The 13,697-nt window shown below is 42.6% G+C and overlaps 1 protein-coding gene across 1 annotated transcript in view; it reads left to right on the top strand.

The window, feature by feature from the left end:
• Positions 1–13,697, top strand: part of TENM3 (teneurin transmembrane protein 3) — a 296,626-nt gene that overhangs the window by 166,398 nt on the left and 116,531 nt on the right. The window contains exon 4 of the mRNA XM_090258721.1: positions 5,076–5,198. Within this exon, the coding sequence (XP_090114847.1) occupies positions 5,076–5,198 (123 nt within the window). The remainder of the gene's footprint in view (positions 1–5,075; positions 5,199–13,697) is intronic.

Genomic DNA, 13,697 nt, shown 5'->3' with positions numbered 1-13,697 from the left:
GCAGATAGCAAGGTTGTTTCCGGTTTGGGGCTGTTGCAAACAGTGGGTCTGTGAACATTGTTGTTCTTTGCCTTTGGGTGCTATGTGCGTATACATATTCCTGTTGGCTATGTAGACAGGACTTTGTAGATCAACTGGGGACTTAACCTCCATTTCTAAGATTTTTAATATAGAGAAAACACATTTCAACTCCAAGCAGCTTACAAATAATCTTGCAAAATACAACCATTTGTAGTTGGTAAATGTCTAGTATTTAGAAGCCAATTTTAGCAAATGGACAACTTCTGATTATATTTGGTGCTGTCAAGGAAGAGATAAATGAACAATGGGTGTTAATTTTATTTTTTAATTTCTTTCATGCGAATGCTCGATTTTAATTCAGATAAGTGGGAAAACACCACAGTGCAGGGAAAGGAACCTGAAACAGGCTCAGGAGATGTGGCATCATGAGTCTTCTTACACAGTGACTTTTTAAAAGACATGGGATAACTCCCTGGCCCTCTCTCTGCCTGGGCCTTGCCCTCATATGGCAGGGACAGCGGTCCTTGTCACATGCTACATTAGGGATGATAACAGACATCAAGGTATTTTAAAATGTGAAAAACACACTGAATAGACATATAATATCATTACTAGCACCTACCAATTCCATTCTGGGAAAACATTTTGGATATGAATCCAGCCCTTCCCCCATTAAAATTATCTAGAAATTTTTGAAATAACAATATAAAACTCTAAAACATGATATCATAAAATTTTCAAAGATTAAACACTATTTCTATATCTTTAAAACACACAAGTATAGTATTTACGTATGTATTTTTTGAGTAGTTGTTTCTAGGACTCTTGAAGTTAACCGAAGAGCCTGCTTCATCACAATCATCATCATATAATTGTCAAAATTATTTTAGAGCAATCGAAGTGTGGTGGGAAAGGACTCGTATGGAAGAGCACTGCCTGGAACACACAAGAGTCACCTGTTGCTATCCTCGCCCCACTCCACCGCGAGTACTGACCCTGCTTCATGTCCCCGGGTCTGGTAGAGAAGCGATGGCTGCGGCCCGTGCTCCTCGCGGAACTTACACATCACTTTCTTCCTTGTGGATTTTCACACTCCAGGGCCCCGTGTTAGAATAGACAAGAGGGTCATGGTGTGCCCTTTGTTATGAGACGGTCTGGTTTCAAGGTCAAGGTCCACTGCTTACTTGCTTAGAACCTTCAACTCTCAATAGACAGCTTTCTGAGGTTTAAACTGGGAAAAAATGTCATCGTCCCTATTCAATGGCATCTTTGTGAAGCTTAAGGAAGACAGTGTAGGGCACAACAGCACAATACTCGGCACACGGCCCCTGTTCTGTGACTGTTTTATTTTTTTAATCTTGCATCACTGGAGCGCTCACTCCAGCATGGGGAATAATGCACAGGCCTGAGAGAACCCTGGTCTCGCTGCCAGCCTGGAGCTTGTCCCCGAAGCTGTCCACCTCCCTCAGCCCCTGGGGTGGCGAAGGACTCAGAAGAGCACAGCGCTTCCAGCCACTTCCTTTTGTTTTTGCTTATCATGACTTCATTTGTCCGCTGCTGTCTCAGCCCCAGGTACCGCTGGCTCGGGGCTGCCTTAGGGCAGCCTAGCAAACCCTGCCCTTCATCTGCCAGCTCTGTTACCCGTTCCCATGAAGACACAGGATGGGGGCCTTTGAACATATCCGGCAACTTAGAAGTCTTGAAGACATCAAGAACGTCTAACTTGGCATTAGAAACTCCAGCTTTTTAAATGTAGAATATATTTAGTCAGCATGAATCTTCTCTTTTAAACTTGGCAAGTATGGGGTAGTAGGCACATTTGTTTTAATTCTACAACCCTTCCTAGTTTCTGTATCAGGGTCGTAATGCCATTGGTTGGATCTTTTGTTTTGTCCTCTTGCTCTTTTTCAGTCTTGAAATGCTACATTTTTAAGATATTTCTTTTCCAGTTCTGGTTTTCTGGACTCTACAGAGTAACACCAGCATCTTCAGTGTAGAGTTGTTGGATTTCTTCCTTGGTTATACAAGACTTCTCAAGATTTTCTCCAAATTTAACTTCTTTGTGACTCTTCATTATTAGAACGCCTACAGTTGCATGTCACCTCTGTTTCGTAGGCTGAGCTCCTCCCAGAATGACCTTCCCATAGATTGAGCTAACACTTTCAGGAGGACTTCAGCCACTTCTGGACACTTCCACCTCCGCTCAGCATCAGCCAGGGACCCACTGGTACACAGGCCTCCCTGCGGGTTCACGGCCGCATCCGGCTTAGGCTCTGAGGGACTGTTCTCATCCTTCCTCCTCGACAGATGCGTGTTCTCTCGCTAACTTCCTCTTCATTTGTCCTGTCAAGACACTGCACACACTACACCGGTGCTGAGTAATTTCTGTAGCATTTTGACTTTTATGAGTTTGCTGTCTCTGTCCCTCTCTGCGCCCCACCCCACCCCAACTTTCTCCCTCTCACACTAACTTGGAAGGGAATCTCACTAACACCCTGTATTTGTATAAACATCTTAAATGACATAATAAGTTTCAAAGGCTTCACTAAATATCAAACAGCAACATTTTCCATGGAATATTCTAAGACCAAATACCTGGTTGGTCTCTGTTTTCAAAGCAGGGTTAAATGAGACATAATATTATTGGGTGTGGTTCTCTTTATGCAGTATCTTAAGTAAAGCTAAAAACCCATTGTACTGATATTTTTTGAAATAAAGTATATATATACATAAAATAAGATGTTTCCCATCTGGAAAAAAATGAAATAGCTTTCCAAACACAAACATAACATTATTTTTTAACACTTCACATCTCTGTATTATCCCATGGATTTTCTCTCCTCTTCAAAGTCTAGCAAAACCAGTAAAATGAGCAAATCTGTAAGAAGACTCTTTATGTTAACTAAAGTACACAATGCTGATATATTATTTTGTGTGGGAACTTTGACCTGTTGGAGTATTTATAGTTGCTCTTCCAACGTATGTCTGTCAAACCGTTTATTCTATGCACAAGTAGCTCCCACTATTTTATTCAAAAATCGCTGAAATATCAGAAGCTTGAAAAATGTATGAAGTGATAAATGTTTAGAAAGCTCTTGACATTTTGGCACTCAAATACTACATAATTTAATGCAAAAATGACATATAAAGTTATACCTCTTTACACATTGACAATTTGTAAATTCAAGAATTTCATAACCCAAATCTTAATCCATGAAAAATAAGAATTTAAAAGGAATTACTTGCAGACTGACTGTAATTCAAACAGGGAGTAGAAGTATAAACATTAGTTACAAATATACAGGGTAGATGTAGCTATAATATGTTTGTATCTATCTTTGGTATGTTCCTTACCATATTATGATTTTATATCAGGTATTGTTAACAAAAGAATGTGGGACTGGTCATAGAAGGGCCCCAAACTGTTGAGTCTTTTTTGAAAATTAAACCAATTACATATAATACTAGTGGACTTTCACTCAATGACTCTTCATATACCATGATTCTAATTATGAATAACATAGTGCTCTTGTCTTAGCCATTTATGTATTAGTTTTATATTTATTAACTTTTTAAAATTACTATATATTTGTTATCACCACAGTGTTTTCTTAGATTTTGAAAGCTCAGAAAAGAGAACTCACTCACTTGACAGATCCTTATCCAGACCTACTTGGTGTCTAAGCTACAGGTGTTCGCAGTAGATGGAAAACATCGCGGACCAAGGGACATTGATACAGAGATGTCATGGTCTGCTCAGGTGACTTCACTAGATCTGTCATCTGGAGTAAAGAATAAATCAATGAAATACTTAAATACTAAGAACTGCCCAGCTACCCTCCATTTATGCTGCCTAGAAAGTTCGCACTAATTAGATAAGGTAGGTTGAACCAGCCTCATTTTTTCAGTGCACCTGATGTTTAACAGTATTACATCATTTGTCCAGGGTTAAGTCCTAGATTGAGGACAGAGCCCAACTTTTACACTGTAACTACACATATGGAATATTTAGCAAGGGCTTTTTGACAGTGGTAGTTATCACACTGTCTCTGACATTCTTTTTTAAACACTTTGTCTTTCTCCAACTCTGGTAAATTCTAATTGTGTAGTGGGTACATTATGTCAAATAATGAAAAAAAAATTCTTTGTGGTATGGTAATAGGACCATCACTGATTTCTCTGTTGCACCTTCTTTAGGGAGTAATTCTTAAACTATATTTTTTGAAACACAAATGAATGTTTAATAAGTGTTCATAGTTAATATAACAATGATTATTCTAAATATTGTAAATTAAGGAAAATAATATATAAAAATTTTTAATTAGATTTATAAATTTATAACTATATAGTCTTCTAGTTATCTTTTCTAAATATTTTAAATAATGAAGGTTAGTAAGCGAAATTTTTATGAATTTATAAGATTATGATACCCATGTCGGAAATTCTGCATGAAATTATCTGACATGTGTACATGTTACTTGGTCTGTATCATTGCTAAGTTGTTATAAATTCTAAGTAAATTCATCTTAAATTTAGAATATTTGAATATTTTATGCATCTGTATCCATTCTGATCATTTCATATGCTGACAAGTTCAACTCTGAGACCCATTTTTAGTTTTTAACCTTCATCCAATGAATAGCTTGATGTCTCTTGAGATCCTATAGGCATTGCAGCAAAGTATCATACAAGCCGGAGTGGCCTGTGGACGCGTGAGTTTGGCAGGTGCATTTAACCACTTAGTTCAGCGATGGTGACAAACGGGGCTGGGCAAAGCGGAGCAGGTCCGTTCATTGCTGAGCATCTCCTGGCCCCAGTGAGCTGAGTGACACCAAAGCCCCGTTGAAGCCCCACTGTGTTGCTCTGCTTTGCCACCTCAGTGGCATTGGCGTGAGGAACTGCCTTCTGGCTTTTATTACACAATTATCCTTGGTATTTCGGAACATGGACATTTTAACTTTGCTTAAGACTCTCGTTTATGGTAAACGTGCTTACCATCTGCTTTGCAGCTACAAGCAGCAGACCTCTAAACACCGTGTGTTCTCTGTCCTCAGCGATGCACCTGTTTGGCCTCAACTGGCAGCTCCAGCAGACAGAGAATGACACGTTTGAAAACGGGAAAGTGAATTCTGGTGCCACGCCCACGGACACTGTGTCACTACCTTCTGGCGACAACGGTAAGGGACAGAATTGTGTGTCCTGTGTTTTCCTTTGAACATCTCTCTGAACAAATTTATTTTTACCTGTGTTACTTCCAGTTTTACGTGGGACGGCGAAAAGGTTTGGAGATTACAAATGTCGTGTTTGAATGAGTAGCTTTTAATCATTTACTTGAGAACTTGAAATTTTCCATTTTGTTTCGATAGCTGGGTCTTTCCACCTTTCCCAGGTGTGTATTTTGTTTTATTTTTAGTCTGTAAATAGAGTGTAATTCAGGGCGTCATTTCATATTACATTGGGTTTCTTATGCTAGCTTCATTCAGCTGCTCTGCGGAGTTGGAACACTATATTTATTTTGTTATAAAAGCTTTTAAACAGAAAATACGTAACAGGATTACAATTTATTGACCTTTCCTCTGCTTGCCCTTTCTTTAAATTGTCAAAAGTTTGCATTTGGACTACCAGACTTTCAAATCAGTTAACGCTGAATCTAAAATGAAATTTAAGAGGTTGTCTGTCATTTTTCAAACATAAACACCCAGAATCCTATATTTCATTCTCCCAATATACACATCCAGGAAAATGTATTTATGTGTATGTACATTTATATTATATATGCCTGTCTATTATTTTTATATGTATTTGGCATCCTCTGACTTTTTTGCAAAATGTCATAATACTTTGTATCTCAAAAAAAACAGAGCAAGACACCTTTTTTGTCACATGATAAATACATCATTTGCCTTTCAGCATTTCCCTAGCATTTCTTCCTCTTTTTTCTTCTTATCTGTGGTATTTGTAATCTGCTTTAGCATCAGTTATGTTCATCCTTTTGTGGCCAGTTTCTTTGCAAGATTAGAAGAAAGCTCTTATGCGTTTGTATATAATATACTTATGTGTGTGTGTGTGTGTGTGTGTGTGTGCGTGCTGCCTGTGTTACGTGTATCCATTGACTGTGACGCAAGTTTTTACTATAGTTTTTTTCTTTAATTTCCTTACTTTGGTTTAATTTTTATTTTAACACTAATACTTAATGACAGTTCTTTCTTAGGGAGCCTGAGGACCTTTATAACATTTTCATAGCAGTACTAAATAACCCGCCCCCACCGCCACCTCTGTATGGGACCTTTTGGTACCAAGTTCCACCTGGGCTGCCAAACTCTAAGCTGGTGACTGCTGTGTCCCTGCGCCTGAAGGAAACATGGTGGTCACGGCACCGTGGATTCAGGAGGCGTGAAGGCAATCTTTTCTAATTAAAACTGTAGGTGGGAAACTTCAATTAAATAAAATTACTTACTTTAAACAATGGTTGTTTTATACAGTGATAGTACGCCTAAGAACAGATCACTAAGTGCCCCGAAATGAAGAGTCTTTGCTTTGGGTTTATGGAGGCTGACGCGTAGACCGTCTTCCAGGGGACATGCCTGTGCAGATGGCCCATTCGCGCTGAGTGACCGCACAGTCTATGAGAGAGAGAGACGTTTAGTCCAGATGTGTTATCTCTCCAAACACATCCTAGCCATTCATGTCTCATGAGGAGCTGCAGATCTCACGGTCCTTGGAACACGCACCTCTGAGAAGCCCGCGGGTTCCATTACTCGATGACCTCAGCCGGTGCCTGCCGCTTGGCCCGGGAGTGCCCTGCTCGGACCAGCATTCCCGGGCTCGCCGAAGCCTGCACTCACGTCTCAGCTCCTTCCCCCATTGGCATGGCACCCTCGGTCACTCTCAGTTGTCCAGATCTGCAAGAGCATTTCCGGACAGCCTGGGATAGACTGTCTCAGAAGAACACCATGTAACTATGGCTTCAGAAATGTCTGTGGAGCTGATAGACTTTTAACCATTCACCATGACGGCAGTGAGAAATACTTGTTACATCCAGACTCGCATAGACATTCACGTAAACATCTGAAGTGCTTCCTAAAATAACGCAGACCCTCATTCTGTGAAGTGCACCCCGGGTTTTCTGCTCCGTTGTGTTGTATTTCCCATTCATACCCGAGCTCATTGAAGGTCAGATAATTCCACAGTTGACAAGGGGTTGCGCTGCACCATGTCAGCAGCACTGCTGTGGCACCCGCCCCCCTTCTCCAAGAGGGACTGCGGTGGCCCACGCGACCAGAGCGCACACTGCGTACAGCCGGTGTGCACCTGTGCAGCAGCTGCATCTACCTGTGAGTCAGGCCCCGTCTTCCCAGCCTCCCGCCTGAGTGACAGACAGCAGATGCCCCAGAACGAGGTAGGACCCTGCCCACGCATCCTCCAGCCCGCCATCCAGACGAGGGCTTGGTAGGCACTTCGCCATCTCTGCGCTCAGACCTTGTACAAATAACAGTCACTTGGGTCTTCTTTCAGTATTTCTGGAATAGCCCCAAAAGCCCTACATTGAAAGGAATTTTTATTTTCATTTTTCCAAGTACAGATGCTTAGTATGTATCTCTTAAATGCTTATAGACCCGGGAGCAGGGGCATGAGGGGGCTTTATTTGCAAGAAGCGGGAGCCTCAGAAACTCTGCCCCCAGCCTCCATGGTGGGCCTACAGCATTCATGAGCCCCTGCTTCAGCTTTAGGAACCGCCCCGAGAAGCCAGGCACATCCCCTCTTCAGAAATTCTAGGAGACGGCGCCCTTCAGAAAGCCCTCGCCTTCTGAACAAAGCTCACTAGGAGAATTAACTGTGCTGAACACAGTGAGCAACTACGCTACAGCTTCTCTATAAATGCAGTCCTCTTATTGGGCAGCCTATATTATTCTTATTTTATAGATGTAATTCTAAGGAACAGTCATGGTGCAAAGGGTTCAGCACTTCCTGCCTGCTTTTAAGCGAATACTGAACTGATGCTTCCCGGGCATGTTAAGTATTTAAAACGAGAATTTCTGCTCTGTACCACGGTCCTTCACTGATTACTCCTGAGACTGTCTTCAACTACAGACTGTAGAGACGAGAGGTCAGAAACTTGGGGTTTCCGGCAAAACTGACGAAGTGGACACCGTGAATAAGGAGGGGAGCATGGAGTTTTTAGCTCACACACCAGTCTCTTTCCAGAAACCAAAATTATTCCCTAGAACCGAGGAATTCATTGTGCCTAAGGTACTGGAAAGAATCCCAGGGGCCTCTACTCAAGTTTAGCCTCTTCACTTATATACTTTGTAACCTTGGGCAAGTTCCTTAACCTCTTTGAGCCTCAGTTTCCTCACATGGAAAGAGGGACCAATGATGCCTCTCTCTCGGCTCACGAAGTTCAATGGTCTGGCAGCCCCACGGTGTTCCCCCTGCAAATTCTTCCACACTTCTCAACAATTATTCTGACCCTGGCTCCTGTCCTCAGAACTGCGGTCCCTCAGCCTTCTCAGCCGACGGCCTTGCGTTCTGTTCAGCAACAACAAAAGGAACGGAAGTCTTCAGTTCTCGTAAACAAATCTCCATTCCTGTGTGTATCTGGATTTGTTCTTTCACCCTTTCCCCGCCATATTCAAGTTCATCTTCCCATGAGAACTCTTGATCCCATCCTGTATCTTCAAAATGTCCCCACCTCTACTGACACTTCCGATCAGCATTTGAACATTCTGAGGCCATGTGACATTTTCAAAAATATGTAAATAAATCCTTGAGTCTACCTCCTGTTTTGGCTGCACCCCGTCTTTCTCTCCTCCCCTTACAGCCAGCATTCTTGAACAGATTACTCACGATTTTCCTTCCTTTACTTCCCAGTACTCCTGTTCCCACCGGGCTCCTTTCTCGTGACTGTCCTCTACTGTCACCGCTCGTACGACTGATGTCTTCTGGAGTTAGCCATGACCGTCAGTAGCACCAATGAATACCCGTCTATCTTTACATCATTCGGTAGTTAATCTATCCCTCCTGGTTGAAATAGTCATTTCCCTTAGCTTCCGGGATACCACGTTCATCTGCATTATCTTTCTGACTTTTTGGCAGTGACATTTTAGTCTGTTTAGTTGACCCATCATCCTCTCCCTGATCCCTAACTGATGCTGTTTCTCATGACTCTGCTCTATTACAAAATATAGCCATGCCAGGTTCTCTCATGCACTCTTCTGCCTTCGCTTCCGTGCTGTGTGCTCTGCTCCCAAATCAGTAAGTGCTGCCCAGATTCTCTCCCCAAGCCGCAGGCGTCAGCGACGTGAAATCTGCCCAAGTAGCTTTGGAACGCATTCTCTTATGTGTCTTCCAAGCATCTCAGCGTCTAAAACCGAAACCGTCACCTACTTTGGTCATCTGTTACTGCATAAGGAGCCACATCACAACTCAGCGGCTTCAAAGAACAATGTACTGGCATCTCTCACGGTTCTGTAGATTGGTTGGGTGAGTCTTGTGTTTTTGTTCGGGTCTCTCATGCAATTGCTTTCAGGTGCCAGCGGGGTCTGAGCTGGCAGTCCAAGGGAGCTCATTCACACGGCTGGCGATGGATGCTGCCTGTTGTCTGGAGCTCCACGGTGGCTGTCGCCCGGAGCACCTAAGTATGGTCACCTAGGTGGCTGGTGCTTCTCAGAGCATAGCAGATGGTTCTGAAGGAGAGTCCCAAGGGGGAGCGTTCCAAGAGACAAGGTTGCTAGGATATTGGACATTCTCAACGGTTACTTCCATCATGTCCTGTAGGTCAAAAAAAAAGTCAGTAAGATGAGCCCAGATTTGTGGAAAGGAGACTCAAACTTCCCCTCTTGATTGGGGACATTGCAGGGAGACATTTCATAAGTGCGTGAGAGGAGGAAGATGTTGTGGCCATCTTTGGGAAACACATTTGGCATATCATCTTTCTTTCTAACTTTGCCTTTCAGGGCTTTCTAGATCGGCAGGTGGCATCCTCGTCCACCTAGTTACCTGGGCCAGAGGTGTAGACACCGTGCCTGACTCGTCTTATCTTTCACTTCCCACATTCACTCAGTCCTTAAGTCCCGTCAATTCAAACTCCACAGTAGCTCTTGGATTCTGTCGTCTCTCACCTGGATTGTAGAAGCCACTTGCTCTCTGGGATTTAGGTCTTCAGTCTCACTCATCCATTGTTCAAACGCAAATCTGAGATATCGGTACCCTGCCTGACCCCCTTCAGTGACCCAGATTCTGGCCAGGTGCCTTTAAATGGCTCACAGAGCTCTTCCCGGTGTGACCTTTCATCCCTCCATGCTATCGCGCAGACACAGTGTAGCAGAAAGAGAGAGCGTAGGCTCTTGAACCAAACGCTCTGGTTTCGTATCCTTGTTCTGATCCTTAATGCTTTTGTTACTTGGAACGAGTGGCATAGCTTCTTTGTGCCTATTTTCTCACCATGTAGAATATTTTGAGAAAGTATTGTGAAGACTTAAAATGGTGTAGAACACATAGTACACACTTGGAAAATGCTGGTGATTATTCATATTCCTATCTAATGCATGCCTTCATTGCTAGAGTATAAGGCACAGATCATTATTTTTCCACTGCTCTGTCCTAAGCTTTTAGCATAGTTATTGACATGTAATAAGTATACGCAACCGGTGTTTGTTGAGTGAGTACAGGAAAGTAGTATGGTCAAGTGATCTAAAGTATGTGAAGAGGCCAACACAATCCTTTCTATAAAGCATACACAGAAGCAAATGTTGATACAGTCTAGTGGTTAAGAATTTAAGCTTTGCCATTACTGGATGGCTTTAAGCAAATCACCCTCCCTAGCATCCTCTTCTTCGTGGGGTAACAGTGAGACTGAAATCAGATAATGCATGCAGGCTGCCGAGCAGTGATTAGAACATGGCAAGTGTTTGATTCACTTCAGTAACTTGTAGTTCACTCTTTTTTCTGCAATTTAAGATTATGTGCTTGTGTTTTGTCGCAAAATTCTTAAGAAAATAGATCCTTAAGTCAGCATCAATAATATCCTCTAAAGCAAAAGCAGAAGCCTATCCCTGTCATTAGCTATTTATATTTTTGTTTATTTGGATTTTATGAATGGAATCTTATCCTTAATCTTCCATTCTTTCTTCATTTATTGAGCATATATTATGTGCCATGCACAGAGCAAGGTTCTGAGGACACAGCCGTGAGAAAAGAGAGTCACTGTTGTTCCCAGAGCCTGTGACTTTCTCAACAAGACAGGAATCCTCAAACAATTATAATGAACGAGAAAATGCACAATAGGGAAAAGTGCAGGGTACCGTGGCAGGACATTTCAGCACAGGCTTTCTTTGAAAAGAGTGATAAATGCTAAAATTTAGCATAGAATAATTTGGGATAATATAAGACAAAAGGAAAGGCCATGCATTTTGGTTAGTGTAACTTTGGCAAATGCCTTCTCCAATCACACACACACACACACACACACACACACACACACACACACTTTTGTATGAGTACAGATTCGGAAACCACATATATATGGGTATGAGTATACATATATGTGATTCGTACTGTTTAAGCGCAATAATTAAAATTGCTTTTAAGTTGTTATTGTTTATCATGTATCAATTTTCTCAAGGACTAGACAGTTTCAGTGAATTGGAGTTGAGCGAGGTAAAGATGGCCGGGGACTCAAAGCCCGGGGCCTCACGGCGCTGCAGCACCGTTGAGTTGTATTCAATATTGTTCATGGTCCTTGCGTTGTTGCCATGTAATTAGGCGCCATATTGATTTCGTCCATTAAGCTCACGTTTACAAGGTAGTTATGTTATATTTCACTGAGCTTGTGATATAACACTGTGTCCACAGTGTTAACTTACAGCATACGGTGTTTTATAAGAAGATGTGTTCCCTCAGAGATCTCAAAGTCAAGGTATGATCCAAGGTTAGGTCAGAGGATTGCAGGGCGGGCTATTGATTGTCTATAAATGCCTAACCTTGCTTCCTGCGGTCTTAATTATTAGTGCCTCCGTGGGACTTGAGATGATATTATCATTGAATCAGACTTTTATAATTGGATTTCTTCTCTGCCTTTCCCTTGTAATCATTCTTGGCTTGTTTATTCACATCACATGCAGACAGCAAATTCATGACATATATGGCAAAAATATTTAGTCCTTTCTAACTTACAGTGGTTTTCTGAGGTCACCAGCTAATGTCCCAGCAGTCACCAACCCTCATAATTAGCAGTGTGATTTTAAACACTGTGTTGTCCTTAGGACATCAAGCATCAGTAAACTATTAGTTATAAAATATCTCAGAATACAAGGTTCTTCTTTTTAAGGCATTGTCAGAAAAATGCCACTTTCCTGGTGTGTTTTCTTACCCACTGGGTATCACCTACACAAGGAGGGGCATGCCCGTCGCCTCGCGGGCGTGGGCTCCTTACGTCTTCTCGCTCTGACAACTGTAGTTTAAGGCGTGAAGGCTTTCGTGGTACAGGCTCCCTGATGAAAGGAGAACTCGCAGTGAGCAGGGGAAGCGCCGCTAGTGCCTCCCACGCTCGGAGACAACGGGGCGCGCTGGAAGGAAAGCTGCGCGCGGACGCCCTGTCGTGCCTGAAGACGCGGCACATCTCAGCCCGACTCTGCAGGCTCCTCTCGGGGCGACGGCCAACCTCCCAGCTTTGACTGGGGAACGACCACAGGGCACACTGTGGCCCTGCTTTTGCCTCCGTCACTCGTCCTTGTTCTCTTGCTAAAACCGACAGACAGCATGAGTGTTTCCCGCGATCACCCCCACGTTCAGGCTCCGGGGGCTGGAGGATGGAGAGTCTCAGGAAGGGAGGAGAGAGAGCCCAGGGCCGGCCCTCCTTCTGTTTCCCCGGAAGCCCGAGTTTGGGGCATTCAGGACATGATGAAAGATGTGTGTCCAGGCTCCTCAGGGAGAACACAGATAAGCTTCGGGGAGAGGGTTGTACAAACGTCTACAAGCTTATCCAACTGCGTTGGTGGCTCGCTGACTTCCAGGTGTGTTGACAATCAATAAAGAGCCCTGGACAAAGCTAAGAGGAGTGACCACAACTGGCCAGGGGACTTGAAAGGCAACAGTGCATGACTTAAAAAGGCACAGTCCCTCACCGAGCGCCAGTCCCTTGGCATTCAAACCAGAGGCTGCAGCAGGAAGCTTATACTGATCTAAGCAGCTGGCACAGTGGACTGAAGCAGAGAAAAAGCGGTGATCCCCTCCTCGCTCCGCATCATGGTGACGATGAGAAGTCAGGCCTGCACCTCCTTTTAGAAAAGACACATTCCAAGACTTGAATTCTGAACAAACTCATTCTAAATACTATAATAATTTGAAGCAAATATAATTTGATAGGCACTGAAGAATGAGATTCATATTTCATAGGAAAAGCTAGAATATAACACCGATACTCAAACTATTGTGTTCTTGGGTCCCTAAAACAAAATATGTATACAAATCTAAATCAAAATTTATTTCCTGTGATCACAATACTCAAGTGTTGTACAAAACCTGTTTTATATTATTAGTTGTACACACTTAACTAAAATTAACCTATTATTACATAAATAAATTGAACGTTTTGATAATCATTAAATATGGAAAGTGAAAATGTATGGAATGGAAGATACCCCTCTGAATGAAATGGGTGGAAACTTTTTCAAATA

The sequence above is a fragment of the Furipterus horrens genome, unplaced genomic scaffold (assembly GCF_987537825.1).
Source record: "Furipterus horrens unplaced genomic scaffold, mFurHor1.1.pri manual_scaffold_12, whole genome shotgun sequence".
Lineage (NCBI taxonomy): Eukaryota > Metazoa > Chordata > Mammalia > Chiroptera > Furipteridae > Furipterus > Furipterus horrens.
The sequence above is the reverse complement of the archived record's forward strand: the minus strand, read 5'-3'. Positions and strand labels throughout refer to the sequence as shown.